General features: G+C 30.4%; 1 protein-coding gene and 1 long non-coding RNA gene across 11 annotated transcripts; both read left to right on the forward strand.

Moving 5' to 3' along the window:
* Positions 1-2,242: 2,242 nt before the first annotated feature.
* LOC114163155 (vacuolar-processing enzyme-like) lies at positions 2,243-7,798 on the forward strand. The gene is given in 10 exon segments (XM_028047286.1): positions 2,243-2,611; positions 3,143-3,307; positions 3,390-3,546; positions 4,454-4,539; positions 4,631-4,772; positions 4,775-4,829; positions 5,190-5,238; positions 5,404-5,613; positions 6,683-6,889; positions 7,297-7,798. Coding segments are annotated over 10 exon segments (1,449 nt in total). The 5' UTR covers positions 2,243-2,416; the 3' UTR covers positions 7,480-7,798.
* Positions 7,799-10,502: 2,704 nt separating this feature from the next.
* On the forward strand, positions 10,503-15,629 carry LOC114162199. 10 transcript variants are annotated; one of them, XR_003599163.1, is made up of 9 exons: positions 10,503-10,810; positions 11,506-11,682; positions 13,289-13,377; positions 13,462-13,521; positions 13,597-13,793; positions 14,097-14,127; positions 14,239-14,507; positions 15,089-15,148; positions 15,579-15,629. It is a non-coding gene; the product is annotated as an uncharacterized LOC114162199 (long non-coding RNA). The 10 variants fall into 10 exon arrangements; XR_003599157.1 differs by having other exon boundaries at positions 13,462-13,793; XR_003599158.1 differs by having other exon boundaries at positions 11,506-13,521.
* The last annotated feature ends 1,109 nt before the right edge of the window (positions 15,630-16,738 follow it).

The raw sequence follows: 16,738 nt of genomic DNA on the forward strand, positions 1-16,738 counted from the left end.
CTCATCCCTAACAATTATTTTCCAAAAAATGATAAATAGATAAATATATATATATATATATATATATATATATATATATATATATATATATATATATATATATATATATGTGACGATGATATTTCATCATAACAACCCAAAGGTCTTTTCCTTAACTTTGTTTGTTTTTTAAAGTCCTGATTCATTATTGACAATGGATGCTATTCCTGTATCCTTTTGTTTCTTCCTGCACCCCATAAAATCTTTAATCTCCATTTTACCTATCAATTAAATAATATTAAAAATTCCAATTATTATTTTTCTTTTATAATAATATTTTAACTCATATTTTTATCAATTTTTAATTTAATATTTTAATTATCATTAAATTTTTTATTTTTTTAATAATATAATATAATGATCTAATAATAATTAAAATAATAAATTAAATGTGAATGGAAAAAAATTAAAATATCATTATTTTTTTTTCTTATTCCACGAGTGCATCTCCTTCATCTCCAAATCACCTTCTCCAACTCACCATTTTTCCTTTTCTTTTCTTTCATACAATTTACAACAACACATCGCACATTTCTCCATCTCTAAAACATGATTTTCCACCACTTTTCCTGTCCGTTTGTGCAACTCCCTCCATATTTTGTGTTGTTGAAAACTTCATAAAATAGTTAAGTTAGACATAACATGCAAATAAATACACCAACTTTCTAACCCATATGTGTGCCTTCTCCATTTTTTTGATGTCGAAAAGTTTTTCAAGAAGTTAAGTCAGACATAACATCTAAATAAATAAAATTAAATATGTTTTTATCCATTTATTTTTAGTAAAAATTAAAATTAGTTTATATTAAAAATTTTAAACCAAATTGATCTTCATATTTTTAGATGTGTGAATTTAATTATTTAATTTTTTTTTTAATTTATTTGACGTTTCAACATGTTTCTCGACTAAAATTAAAATGTAGAAATGTGTTAAATAATGTAATCAATTGAAATATCAAATAAATTTAACAAAAATAATTTAGTTAAAAGGACTAAATTTAATTTTTCTAGAGTTTAAAAGCCTAAATTGAATTAAAATTAAAAAAAAAACTAATTTTATTTTTTACTAAAAATGAAGGACAAAAAACATTTAAACCTAATAAATAAAAACATACGAAAAATGGTTTAGGTAAAGGAATTACGTAGAGAAAAAAGAAAATGATGCTAGAAGAGGTTGAGTATTAGATTTGTGGATTCCAAAACACCGGATCAGCAAAATATTTTTGGATATCGAAGTACAGTCCGTTATACTCATTTTGACCTTTTTTTTTATATTTCGGATTAGATGTTAAAAAAATATTAATATTTCCGAACTGAAAAATATTTTTGAAATCTACTCCAAAAAAATATAAAATAATTATTTCTAAAACAATTATTATGAAAAATATTTTCAAATAAAAAAATATCTTCAAATATTAGTGAAAACAATGTGAGTAATTTTTTATTATAAATAATTAATTTAATTTGTAAAAAATAACTGAATTTGAATAAATAGTGATTTTAAATGATAAAACAGTAAAATATTAATTTGAACTTAAAAATAAATAAATTTGAATGATAAAATGGTAAAATATTTATTTGAATCTAAAAATAAATAAATTTAAGTTAACCATCATTTAAAAATAATTATTTTAGTTAAAATAACAATTTAAACGATAAAATTGAAAATAAAACACGTACATAAAAAAAAATCTTCATAATGTTATACATAAATATTGATAAAACAATTATGTTAACTGCGACAATTTCTTTATATTATTTTATTTTACACATGAAACAAAGTGAAGGAAGAAAGGATTATGATCATAAAACAAAGTGTAGGGACAAAGCATTATGAACATCAAGCAACATAATTATATAGGAACACAATTTGTGCTTAGAAAAATCTGTTGCATATTTTTTTCCGGAAATACTTTCTACTGTTGTCAAAATTTAGTAATTTGTAGTGTGTTACGCGTAAGTAGTTAAAAAATCGAAAGTGAAAATTTAAATAAATTTGTTTTTAAATATAAATTTATAAAATCAAATTTTAAATAATTATTCATTTATTAATATTTTTAAAGCATCTAAATAAAAATGAATAATATGGTTTCTCGTAAGAAGGTTTTAATGTATATATGGAAAATAAGTTTTCGTTTATAATTTATGGAAAATGATGGGGTCACCATAAAAAGAGAATTCGGATTCTGAAAGTGTAAGTTATAACCGGAAAGGGAGGGAAACCTCCAACGCCACGCAACGCAACCCACCCAACGCAACTTAGTCTTTGTCTTCCCTGAATTAAATTAATCTGAAATTATAATTAAAGGGTTGCTTGGTTGGCTTCGTCATCATTTTTTCTTTCCAACCTACACCTTTCTTCAATTCAACGCCCATCATGGATCGTTTTCCGATCATTTTTCTCATCGCCACCCTCATCGCCCTCGTCTCCGGTGGCCGCGACGAGATTCTCCGATTGCCCTCCGAAACTTCCAGGTTCTTCCAAGCACCTGCTGCCGATGAGAACGATGAGGGCACGAGATGGGCCGTTTTAATTGCCGGATCCAATGGCTACTGGAATTACAGACACCAGGTCACTCTTTTTCTTCTTTCCCACTCTTCGCTTTTTAATTCTTTCCCTGTCTTCTATGTTTGTTTGGTAGGACAGCAAATTTAGTCCATCTTAATTAACTTTTTTTTTTTTTAATTTTTAAATTCAGTCATGAACTCTCTCAGCTGTGTAGGTGTATATTTTATAATTCGCGTGATTGATTCTAAGTGGTTTTCCTTCCTACTTCTTGGTTATGACTTGTGACTCTTGAGTTTTGATTTTTTGAAGAACCTAATCATGGTGGTATAAAAGCCTGGAACAATTTATCATTTGTAGAGTAAAAAATTGCCCGCACTTACAGTATAAAGCATCTCCATAGTGTCATCAGATTATGGACCATCATATTTAAGTTTGTTGACTTTTATAATAACTACCTTAAAATCATGTTTACATTGATGTCTGATTTACTGAAGTGTGCATTTTTTGTACTAGATAGAATTAAACTCTTCTTTGTATGTTTTTTTTTTTTTTTTTTAATTTGGAGATAACCGACGAAATTTGTCATTTCATCAGTCTGATGTTTGCCATGCGTATCAACTGCTGAGGAAAGGTGGTCTGAAAGAAGAAAATATTGTGGTATTTATGTATGATGACATTGCTTTCAATGAAGAGAACCCACGGCCTGGAGTCATTATTAACAGCCCTCACGGAAATGATGTTTACAAGGGAGTCCCGAAGGTATGTTATCTTACTTTGGCATCCCATATCCTGTTCCCAATTTGAGTTTTGAAGATTCCTAACAAGGACCTTGTTGTGGCAGGATTACGTAGGTGAAGATGTCACTGTTAACAATTTTTTTGCTGCTATACTTGGAAATAAATCAGCTCTTACCGGTGGCAGCGGGAAGGTTGTCGATAGTGGTCCCAATGATCATATATTTATATACTATTCTGATCATGGCGGTCCAGGAGTGTTAGGTTGGTAGTTCTAAACCTTTCATAGAAGCTTTGTTATGAAAATCTTGCTCTGTTTATGTTTTAATATGAGCCTTCTTGTATTGCGACTTATTAATGGCAAATGTAATTCCTGTGTTTTTTTGCTGGGTTGCTTTTGTGACGTTGCTTGATTTCGAATTGAATGTAATAGTCATAGGGAATTTTAGCATCACCTATAATATGGTTTCTACGAAGTGGAACTTCTATACTTGCCTTGCTAAAAGTCTCTATAGCTGTCAAGCTAAGCACAATAAACTGAAAACTTTGAACTCTGAAATGTTGGTTTTTGTTAGATGCAATATTTCAAAATTCATACCAGTTTTATGGATATTTCCGATTCTTAAGATTGTCTCAAGTGCTTAATTTGGATTTTTTTTTTTAAAGAGGAGACGTTGTATTATGCAGCATAGAGGAACAGTGCAACATGTTTGTGGGTTGATTTCAGTAAGACATATACACTCATCGTATGGCTATACTAAACAATTTATCATGTCTGATGCAACTTTCTCCCTTTTTCGAACAACAGTAGCATTTCAAAATGTTCTGATAAAGTGCTTTCTGTTTATTTCTTTGTTTATTTTTTCTTCCTTGTTTGGGTAACTTGAAGGGTAAAAAATGAAACCAGAGGAAGCTGCATTCCCCGCCCGAAAAGAAATATTGGTCGGAAGAGTGGAGTATATGGTCTTTACTGTCAATGTCCTGTTATCCTTTTTTGTCCGTGATCATTTTAGTACACAATATTGTTTATTGGTGTTGATTCTTCTATTATAATTTTGTTTTTTGATTCTTTTTTATACATCAAAGTGTTTCATCATGCTAAATACCTGCCCGTTTCTATTTCTTATATGGTATTTTTCCTTGGGGGTGGGGTACTGGGGATGGATTTCAGGGATGCCTACTAGTCCATACATGTATGCGTCCGATCTGATCGAAGTCTTAAAGAAAAAACATGCTTCTGGAACTTATAAAAGCCTAGTAAGTTGCTACTAGTTATGACTTACTTAATATTTGTATCAATTGCTACTAGTTACTAATTCTATTTATGATTTATGCAATGTTGCTGCAGGTATTTTATCTAGAGGCATGTGAATCTGGGAGTATCTTTGAAGGTCTTCTTCCTGAAGGTCTAAATATCTATGCAACAACAGCAGCAAATGCAGAAGAAAGCAGTTGGGGAACATATTGTCCCGGGGAGAATCCTAGTCCCCCCCTGAATATGAAACCTGCCTCGGCGACCTGTACAGTGTTGCTTGGATGGAAGACAGGTATGACTATAAGAGCGTGTCAAAAAATCATATAAACTAGTGTTATTCATTTCTCCAAATCTCAAATGATTATATAATTATATTGGAACCATCCATAAGATATATTGGATGCAATACCTTTTACCCGGGAAATTTCCAAGACCTTGTTGAGGCCTATGACTGCTGTGATATATACATGCTACTGCATACGTGTATTTGCCTCTTATTTTGTACTCTGGCAAACCCTTTTTTATGTGAAAGAAGTTTTGTTCCATGCCCCTTGATAACTTTTTTTTCTTTTTGGAAGATTATGTATTCTAATAACTAATTTTGTAAGGTCTTTTATTGACTGGTCTTTTTCCCTCTACCTTTTTTGAACAGTGACATTCACAATTTGCGAACAGAAACATTACATCAACAATTTGAATTGGTAAGATCCCGTTTCTTACTTAGTTCTGTTATGTAATCAACTTATACTAGCTGAAAGTTATTTGATACCTTTGTTGCTTGAATATATCACAAAAGTTGTCTAAAAATTTGATGGGTCGGAGAAGCTAGTAGATATGTTTCAGTTGTCTGACTGCTATGCTCACAGGTGAAACAAAGGACAATTAATGGAAATTCAGCCTATGGTTCCCACGTGATGCAGTTTGGTGACATTGGGCTTAGCAAGAACAATCTCTCCTCATATTTGGGTACAAATCCTGCTAATGATAATTTTCCTTTTCTGGAGAAAAACTCATTGGTGCCACCTTCAAAAGCAGTCAACCAACGTGATGCAGATCTCGTCCATTTCTGGGATAAGGTATCATACGTTTGAAAATTAGTTTATTGTTATTTATTTTGTTAGATAATTGCTTAACCATATCTTCATGATTTTTCCCCCAAAATTTAAATCTGAAGGGTTTTTGTGATCAACACGCTCATGTTCACTAGCGTCTACCAGGTAAACAATATTTGATGACAGAATTAACCACAATAGAATTTCGTAGAAGGAGCTTGAAGGAGGTAAAAGATCACACAAGGAACATGAAGTAGTAGCGAACTTCAACTGATATCCACAATAAAATTAACCATGAACACAAATTACAACTTGAAATTTTTTTCTTAGTGAACTCACTGTTTCTGTTAACAGTTTGTAACAACATTAACTGACAGTTACATGTTGCAAATGATGACAAAAGGTCCCTATTTATAGATAAATTCCACCTAACTAACATTACTACCCACGTCTGGTCACAAACATCAGCACAAGACGCTCACGTCTGGTCACCAGTATAAGATGCTTCAGTCTTAGCAAACATCACAGAAGACTAGACATGCTACTAAGACTGGATGGTGTGTTAGACAATATAGGAATCTTTGAACAGATTTTTATTGAGTCAATCCTCACACGGGTAGACATATATTCATACATGGCAGATATTATTAAATGGAGTTGTGATCCCATTGATTTCACTCCACATTCATTTCATGTTCCAAACAATTGAGTAACATCCCATTCGTAATTGGAGCTGCCAAGCTTTAGACTAGTAGTGGCTATTAGCCCATTCCTTGTACCAACTGTGCCATAGGATTTCCACCAACAAATATGTAGATGCACCAAAACTTTAACTAGCTAGATGAGAAATCTTTAAACTTGTTTCTTGGATAAAATATGGAAAAGTTGTGTGAATCCCGTGCCTTTATGTTACACGAGTGAGTGGCTAGTAGTTTTCATTCCTTGAAATATTGGTAATTTGGCTTTAATGATAACACTACAAGAAAAGAAGATGGGAGAGGGAGGGGGTATATCTCTGATGTCATTTCCTACGGTAAGCCTTTATTTTTTCTAATTATATTCTATCTTCTTTACCTCCTTTTTGTTTTTCCAGTTCCGCAAAGCTCCTTTGGGTTCTTCTAGGAAATCTGTAGCTCAGAAACAAATTCTAGAAGCAATGTCTCACAGAATGCATATAGACGACAGCGTGACACTTATTGGAAAGCTGTTATTTGGCATTGAAGAGGGTCCAGAACTGCTTAGCAGTGTTAGACCTGCTGGACAACCACTTGTTGATGACTGGGACTGCCTTAAAACACTGGTACCGTTCCCTTGATTCACTTTGTTGTGTTTGATTGTATTAGACCCTTTCTCACATGCACCTTTATTCTGTAGCCATTGATTTGGCAAAAAAAAAAAAAAGACATCAACGATAGGTGGTCCACCCCACCTACAATAACAAGTAAAAAAATTAGGGGCAGGGGTGCTACAATTTAAGAAGTGTGCATGCTCGAATCCGTCTATGATTGAATCATTGCTTTTCTGTTTGGTATTAATTTTCCAGTTCACATAGTTGTATGAGATGGCAGCAGGGTCTCCGGCAGTGTTTTGCCTTGGAATAATTGATGTTGGATTTGAACTATAAAGTATAAATCAGCATTTGTTTGTTGATTGAAGTAAAACTTTTGATATCTGACAAAGCTGTGCCTTAATCTACTGTTGATTCAGGTTAGGACTTTTGAGACACATTGTGGATCCCTGTCTCAGTATGGGATGAAACATATGAGGTCCTTTGCAAACCTCTGCAATGCTGGAATACGGAAAGAGCAAATGGCCGAGGCCTCAGCACAAGCATGCGTCAGTATTCCTGCAACTCCCTGGAGTTCTCTGCGCAGCGGTTTCAGTGCATAATTCATACAATGTACCCAATTGGAAACCAAGTATAGTGGTTGTAGCCTTATGGTTTATCATTGCATCATGTACTGTACTTTGGTCATGAATTCTTATTCCAACACTGTAAATACACATGGAACTCTTGGGAACCCTCTTTGCATTGTAATTTCGGGCAAAATAGATGCTTTAACCAAGCCATTTTACTTTTGCTTTAGCAGAGACAGTGAAACCCTAAGGACCCTTGCAACTTCTTCAAATGAAAGTGCACGATATCGTGTTTGTAAGCCCATCCTTCATTTCTATTCTATGGCAGTAACTAGTAACCCTGTTGGGATCATTCTTAACTTAATATATTTGTTAAAATATTTTAAAAAAAAAATCAGAAGATAACATAAAGTAACACTCAGAGTGGCAAATATTACTGTAAAATTAATCAACAGCCGCCAGCCATTAAAGAGTAGTTTAGATTTTAAAAAAGTACAAGAATACCAGCAACTAATTTTGAATCTTAGAAGTATTAGACGTTAATAAAATTATACAGACTTGGTTTATGTATTTTAGTATAATTTATTTAAGTCGTCCCAAAGTTTGGATATTTTATTTTATTTTTCTTTCCTATGATTCAGATTTTTTTCAGACAGAATGACAATGAAATCAAATGTGTTATTATCATTTGCCAGGTAGCTAGCACATGGTTTGATTTAACTAATCCTTGCTAAATATTAATTTAAGGAACAAAGATAGAGTGAATAAAGTGAGGGAAAGAAAGAAAAAAAGTATCTATCTATGTATATGGCTTTGTATTGTCTAATATAAAATTTTATATAATCAATTAATTAAAAATTAATGCTACAATGTTTTTAAATAATTATTATAGAAACCAATAAATTCTAAACATTTTTTATTTGTTCAAATTTACTAGGACCCACTACAAAAAACAAAGTTATTCTTAAGAAGACCTTTCAAAGATTTGTGTTTTTTCTCTATGTTCCAACTATTAAATATTTGAAGAAAATATTGCTTGCACTTTTTATTTATCATATATGATATATCTGATCATGTCTGGAAAAACTTCTATATAGAGATAAAAAAATGGTTTATGTAAAATTTTAATTTAATTTATGTAAAATTAGTTTATATAATTTATCACATATAATTTATCTGATTTTTAAACTCGTACATAAAATTTTAATTTATAAGTTTTTTTTTTCTAAAAAAAAAAAATCTATTGAAATAGTATTTAATAAAGTATGCTCATACTAATTCTACTTATTATTTTAGTTAGTTTTTATTTTATTTTTTTACTGACTTAAAAGTTTATCACTTAAGTAGTAACGTTTGACAATCATTTTCTTTTACTAATTTGCATTTTTTTTAAATATTATTTGAAGTAGAATAATTTTAGAATTTATTTAATTTTATCCTTAAACTATTTATTCATTTTTCTATATTTTTATAGAAAGATTTATATATATATATATATATATATATATATATATATATATATTGTCCCCGTAAGTTATATAACTTTTTTTATTTAATATTTGTAGTACTTGATATATTGATAATGTTAAGTAATCAATATTTTTATATTAGTTTATGTAACACCTTTTATTTTAAACATTATATCTTTTGAAATATTTGTTTGATTTTTTGACATTAGATTTAAAAATATTGATTAGGATAGAAACCAATTTTTTCTACTACACTATTTCTTTAACTATCACATTAATTAACATTCATTTTAAAGTAAACATTTTTTATTTTATTTTACTTTTTTGTCAATATCATGTTAAACAATACTCACAATTGTTCTAATTTAAAAAAGACGTGCCTCTATCTTATTTTTTTCAATAAAAAATTTAGACGATATTTACCTCCCTTGTACTTTTAATAAAATAACATTTTATCCTCTTATTTTATTTACAAATAAATTTTAACTAAAACTTAAATAAGAATATGAAAATAAAAAGTAAAGTTTTAAAAATAAATTATAAATAAGTCTTTTGTAAAAAATGAGTAATTTATATATTATGTATTAATAATATGTAAAATAAATTTTAGTATCACTTAATTATAAGTTTTTATAAAAACTAAGAGTTTAGAAACATGGGTTTAATATAGAAAAATAAATAATTATGAAATATGTGATTAAATTTATAAATAAAATAAGAGGTAGAAGTGTTGATTTTAACACAAATATGCGAATGTCTATTGTAAATTTAGAAGAAAATTGAATAGTACAAGTGACTTGTGTGACACTTTATTAAAATCTTTAACAATCTTTTTTTTTTTGTTATTTCTGATTCAATTTTAACCAATATGTATTTATAAAAATAAAGTATGATTGCTATTTTATTAAAAACTCAACCAGCTCTGCATTTTGTTTCAAAATTAGAGGATTAAATGTCATTTAACATAACCTAAGAGAATATCAATATAATTCTCTCTTTATTTTACATGTGAAAATAAACATCTAAGTTAAATTAGCATGATATCCAAAGAAAATATATATAATTAGACAATTTGATAACTTACAGAGGTATAAGCTAGTATCCATTACTTTTTCACTTCTTTGTTAAAAAGTTTACATTTTAGTTTTTTTTTCAATTATTTATTTGCATGTATTTGAAATATTTTGAATTTTTATTTCAATTCTTGTTTATTCTCTATATTTTTACAATCTTGTTAGTTTGGTATTTATTTTGTAAGATGGTAGGCGGAACATTTTAGGGGACATTTAATGAAGAAAAATTACAAATTATTGAATTTAATAGTGATTCACTAAATGAAATACTTCTAAAATTTGTACAATGACAAATAGACAAAAACCCTATTGTAGGCAAAAATTTAAATATTTGAACTGCATTTTTATATTTATGAAAACAAATCTTGTATTAAAAATAAAATTTATTAAAAAAAACAAATAATTAAATCAGAGACAAATACTTTAAATTTAGTATTACTTAAATTAATTTGTTATTTTAATTTCTATAGACATTTTATTTTGTAGTACTTTACCTAAGATTTTAGGTTGTTGAACAAAACCTCATTTAAATCTCAGTCCTTCACTGTGATCATGTGAATGAATTACCATTAATGGAACACATCAACAACTCTGAAATTGTGAGTGAGAGATTCACCATCTTCATCATCATTTTTGATTCCCACCTCCTCTTCAATTCCATTCCCATCACCGACGCCTTTTCCGATCCTCTTACTCATTGCCACCCTCCTCTCCGGTGACCGCCATCAGGGTCTCTGATTATTCGATTACTCTCCCTAGCTTCCAGGGTTCTTCCAAGCATATGGTTGCATCATTGTGGACCCTTGGCTACAGTAATAGCAGGTATGTACTCATTCAACTTCTCACCCCTTATATATTTTTAGCGTGGAAGTGAAGAAACACATGTTACCACTGCAATTATTATATATATATATATAATAATTGAATTAAAGTACATATCATACCCAATTTAGTTTTCTTCAGTTATTTGAGTATTTTTTTAAATACAATAATTATTAATATAACTCATTAATTACACAATATATGAAATGATTATCTTTGATATACTTAGATGAATGAATTAATAATTTTCTAAGTATAACTTCATTTCATATACCCAAAAACAAATGAATATAAATCACCTCATAAATTTTTTCTAATAGTACAAAGTTGCATCCAAAAATCAATTCAATTAACTTTTTTATATATTTTTTCTCTATTTCTTTGCCCTCAATTTCCATTTTTATCCAAACAAAGCTTTGGAGACTGAACCTTGAGTTGTGACCTTGAGTTTTGATATTTTAAAGGAAGTAATCTGGTATAAAATGGTATAAAAGTCTATCAGAAGTGATCATTTATAGAGTAAATAGTGTATGCACTCGAACTAACAGTAACTATCTTAAAATCATACTATATCTGATTTGTTCATGATGTAAAATTGTTTAAGCCACAATGGGTAGAAATGAAATTCATTTTGTTTTCAATTCCAGATGCTGTTTCAATGTTCTGTAGATTCCTAACATGGACCTTGTTGGCAGGGTTGCGCTGGTGAAGATGTTACAGCTAACCAATTTTTGTCTGTTAACAAATTTTTGTCAGCTATATTTGGAAATAAGTCAGCTCTTTACAGTTTCAGTGGGAAGGATATGAGCAATGGTCCCAATGATCAGATACTTACATTATATCCTGGTCATGACCGTCCAGGGGAGTGCTAGGTTGGTAGTTATGAATTCTTTCATCGAAACTTTGTTATGAAAATCATAGATTTTATATGTTTTACATGCATTCAGCATGGTGGAGTCTTCTTGTTTTGAAAATTATCAAGGGTAAATGTGTGTTTCCTGCATTGTTTTTGGGTTGATTATGTGTTTTTGTTTGATGTTGAATAGAATGTAAGTTACATTATGCAATGGTTATTGAAAATTTTAGCAACAACAATAATACAGTTTTATCATGTAAGGACATAGAAACTTTTTAATATAAAACTTATAAATAGAAAAAGTTAACCATTCAAATTTTCAAAAAAATCACCATTTATCTAATAAATACTTTCTCTCTACCTTTTTCTCTAAATTTCTCATTCTTTTTAGATGAGAGTCCACACCACAGGAATTGTAGAGTAGAACAAAGCAAGTCTGTCCAATCATAATTTTTTTTTCTGAATAAGTTTCTCTTTACCCCTTTTCTTGAGTTAGTTTTGGGAATTTTTGCATGCACGAAGATTAGGAAATCTTGCATGTGACCTCTCTAGGGCAAAGATGAATCTATGTTAGTTCAGGGATATAAGGATATGTTTTTATCATTGATCATAGTCTTCTGTCTACTTGTGTAACTTTTTTGTTAGAGTAGTGAAATTTGGGAGCTTAAACTTGAGCCAACAAGCCTTAATAGGTAAGGTTCAGTTTTTTAGAGTAGATGATTTGAATGTGAAAGTGACTTAGTCACTAATTTTTTGTTTATGTAGGCTTTGTGAATTTGCTTGATTGGTGTATGTTTAGTGATTTGTGTTATGTTGAGTAGTGAAAAGTCAAAATAATTAAATTGACTCAAATTGGCTCATATTGATGTTATTTTAGAACCAAATATATCATGTTAGACATAAGAAATGAAGAGAAAAACTCATTCTGAACCAATCTGGTCACTTGATATGTTTTGTTGATTTTCTGAGTTATACATAGTCGCTGGACGAATCATTTCTCGCCGAATGAAATTTGAACAACTGAAAACCTAAAAGGTTGGTTGATGGGCGAGTAAATTCTTGAGCTGTTTCTATAAAATCTTCTAATGTTGGACAAGCCAAAATTTATTGGATGTGGTGACGTCTTTGGTTCAGAGAGGAGAATTCTGGCTGAATGCTGAATGAACTATAACATGTACTTAATTTAGTTTATCTTTTATTGTTTGTTATATTTGATTAATATATTGTATTTGAATATTATTATAATGTAACCAATATTTAATTGTATACTTCCAAAACTAAAAGTCTATACAGTTGTCAACTTAAATACAACAAACTGAAAGCTTTGAACTCTTAAATGTTGGTTAAGATGATGGTTTAAAATGACATATATCAGATTTAATACTGATTGTATGAATATTTTTCGATTCACTAGGAATTTGGATATTTTTAAACAGGGAGTTGGTATTGCCTCATAGTGGAATAATGACATATTGGCATAGCCTAAATATTTACCCTTCAATTGATCATTTCTGATACAGCATTTTTTTTTTCAGAGAACAATAGCATTTTAAAACGTTCTCATTAATATCTGCTTTCTGTTTATTTGATTGTTTCCTCTTCTTTATGTGGGTAACTTGAAGGGTAAACAATGAAACCAGGGGAAGAGGCATGCCCCGCCTGAAAAAAAAAGAAGAAGAAGAAAGGAGTGAGGAAGAGTGAAGTAGAGAGTGTAGGTGTCAATATCCACATTTTAGTGCATACTACTGGTTATTGGTGATTCTTTTAGTGTCATTTGTTTTTTGTAATACGACAGTGTTTCTTCACACCAAATATCTGCGCTTCTCAAGCATGCCTTTGAACTTCTAAAAGCCTAGTAAGTTACTAGTCGTTATGATTTGTGTACTGTTTGTGCAATCTTCACTCTATCCATTTACTTGTTAATTCTTAGTTTTATGATTTATGCAATGAATCTGGGAGTATCTTCGGAGGTCTTCTCCCGAAAGGTCTGATTATATATGCAACAACATCTGCAAAAGCAGAAGACAGCTGGGCAAAGTATTGTCGTGGGATACATTGTAGTCCTTCTCCCTCTGAAGATGAAACCTACCTGGGTGATCAGTACAGTGTTGCTTGAATAGAAGACAGGTACGAGTGTATCAAATAAGCATATTGACATGCATTATTCTTCGCTCTAAATCTTCAATGATTATGAAGTATATTGGAGATGTAAATAAGATATATTGGATGCAATACTTTTTTTACCCAGGCAATTTCCATGACCTTGATGAATTCTCATGAATGTTATGATATGAACATGCTACTATAAAATTGCATTTTCCTATAATTTTGTGCTTTACCAAGCCATTTTTTATTTATAAAAGAAATTGTTTGATGCCCTTAATGACTTGTTTTTCTAATAAGTGATGTTGTAAGGTCTTTTATGGACAGGTCTTTTTTCCAATACACTCTTCAATTTTTGGTAAGATCATGTTTCAAACTTAATTTGATTACCTAATAAACTAATATAAACTGAATGTTATTTGGTACCTTGGTTGCTTAAATACATGAGAAAAGTTGTCTGTTTTGATAGAGTTCCTGAACTGATATTTGATGGGTTCAAGGAGGTAGTGGATATGTTTCACTTGTGTGAGATGTCTTTTTACTGCTATGCTTAGAAGTCAAAGAAAGGACTATGAATGGAAATTCGGACTACGGTTCCCACGCGTTGTTGCAGTATGGTTCTCACTCTTCTTATATCCTGCCAATGATAATTCTACTCTCCTGAGTAAAATTCATAGGTGTCACCTTCAAAAAACAGTCGACCAACATGATGAAGATCGCATCCATTTCTAGGATAAGGTATCATAAGATTGAAAAATTGATTTTTTATCATCTATTTGATAAAATAACTGCTTAAATTGTCTTCATCATGATTTTGCTCCCAAAATTTAAATTTGAAGGGGTATATTCATAGTTGGAAGGTATTATATGAATTGTGATTCCCATAGATTCCATTCCACATTCATTTCATGTACCAAACAATTCAGTGACATCCTATTTTTGATTAAAGCTGCCAAGGTTTAGTTTGGGAAGGGCTATTAGCCCATTCCTAATACCAAATGTGTCATAAGTGGTATATGTATGATTTCCTCTAACCACCTGAACTTAACTATCGAGATAAGAAATCTTTGAAAAGATTATAATAAACCTTGTTGATTTGATAAATACTGAAGAATTGTGTGAATCCCATGGTTCTGTCTAACATGAGTGAGTGACTGGTAGTTTCTTTTCTTGAAATATTGTTAATTTGGCTTTAATGCTAAAACTACAAGAAAAGACTAGGAGGGGAGGGGGTATCTCTGGTTTTGTTTTCTACGCTAAACCTTTAACTTTGCTAATTATATTACATCTTCTTGACCTTCTCTTCACTGCTTTCCCAGTTCCACAAAGCTGTTATGGGTTCTTGTAGGAAAACTGCTGCTCAGAAAGAAATCCTGGAAGTAAGTTCTCACAGAAACATTAAACTTTTCGGGAAGCTCTTATTTAGCATTGAAAGGGATCCAGAAACTTTTTCCTTGATTCACTTTGTTGAGTTTGATTGTATGAGACCCTTTTTAACATGCACCTTTTTATTCTATAGTCATTGATTTGGAAAAAAAGGACATCAACAATAGATGGTCCACCTACAATAATAAGTAAAAAATCTAGGTGCATGGATGAATTTAAGAACTGTGCATGCTAGAATCCGTCTATGATTGAATCATTGCTTTTCTGTTTGATATTAACTATCCAGTTCACATAGTTACGGTGTGAGATGGCAGCAGGGGCCTCCGGCACCGTATCCCCTTTCAATAAATGAACATTGTTTATTGATTGAACTAAAGCTTTTGATTTCTGACAAAGTTGTGCCTTAATTTACTGTTGATTCAGGTTAAGACTTTTAAGATACATTGTGGATCCCTGTCTCAGTATGGGATGAAACATACAAGGTACTTTGTCATCAACTTCAACGTGCTGAAATACGGAAAGAGCAAATGGCTGAGGTCTCTGGAGTTTTCTGCACAGCGGTTTCAGTGCATAATTCATAGAAAGTCCTCCATTGAAAACTAAATATAGTCGTTGTTAACCTTATGCTATATCATTGTGTCATGTACTGTACTTTGGTCATGATTTCTTAAACCAACTCTGTAATTTTGTGTATTATAGATGTGGAACCATAAGGACCCTGTGTATAGTTTAGGGTTTGAAGTCCATCCCTCGTGTTCGTGTTTATTTTATGACGTTAGTCCTTTGTGATAATTCTTAATAGAATAGAATATGTTTGATAAAATAAAGTTTAAAATATATAACCATAATAATATAAAATTAACACACTAAAAGGAAATTAGATATCAATAATGCCTTAGTCACTAATTTTATATTTTGAAAGCATAGTGACATGGAAAGAAATTTTGAACCCTACAAAAAGTATTAGACATCTTTAAAATTGCAAGAAAATTTATGGTAATTATACTTTAGGGTGTTATAGTTAAGAAATATGAAAGATTTAAGTTTTAATTTGAATGTTATTCAAAAAGTTTATCTATGAAACTGCTGATGAGAGTGGAATAACGGATGGACGGCCAGGATTTGGTCAATCCATAGTTGCTAGATTGAAGTATGAATCAGATTTATCTCTCTTCTTATGATTCACGAAACAGCTGACATTCACAGACAGAACTGTCAAGAAACTAAATTTGTAGTTACTTCTTGCCACGTTGTTGTAGATAACCGGTGTTGTGGCTCGGTTTATTATAAAGATCAGGTTAACTAACCCTGGTTAAATATCAATTCAAGGCGGGAATGAAATGAACTCAAGTGAACGAAATATATTTTATTATGAATTTAATAATTATATATGGTTAAGGAGTAAAGTTTTAAAATCTGAAATAGTTTTTGCAAAAAACAATTCAATAAATTAAACATGAGAAATATCTAGCACTCTTTTTGAAATATTTGTACATATGATAATTGGTGATAAATGAAAATATAAAATTAAAAGATAATTTACATTTAATATTTAACATTGAAATAATAATTGGAATTTGGAA

Source organism: Vigna unguiculata, chromosome 9 (genome assembly GCF_004118075.2).
Source record: "Vigna unguiculata cultivar IT97K-499-35 chromosome 9, ASM411807v1, whole genome shotgun sequence".
Classification (NCBI taxonomy): Eukaryota; Viridiplantae; Streptophyta; class Magnoliopsida; order Fabales; family Fabaceae; genus Vigna; species Vigna unguiculata.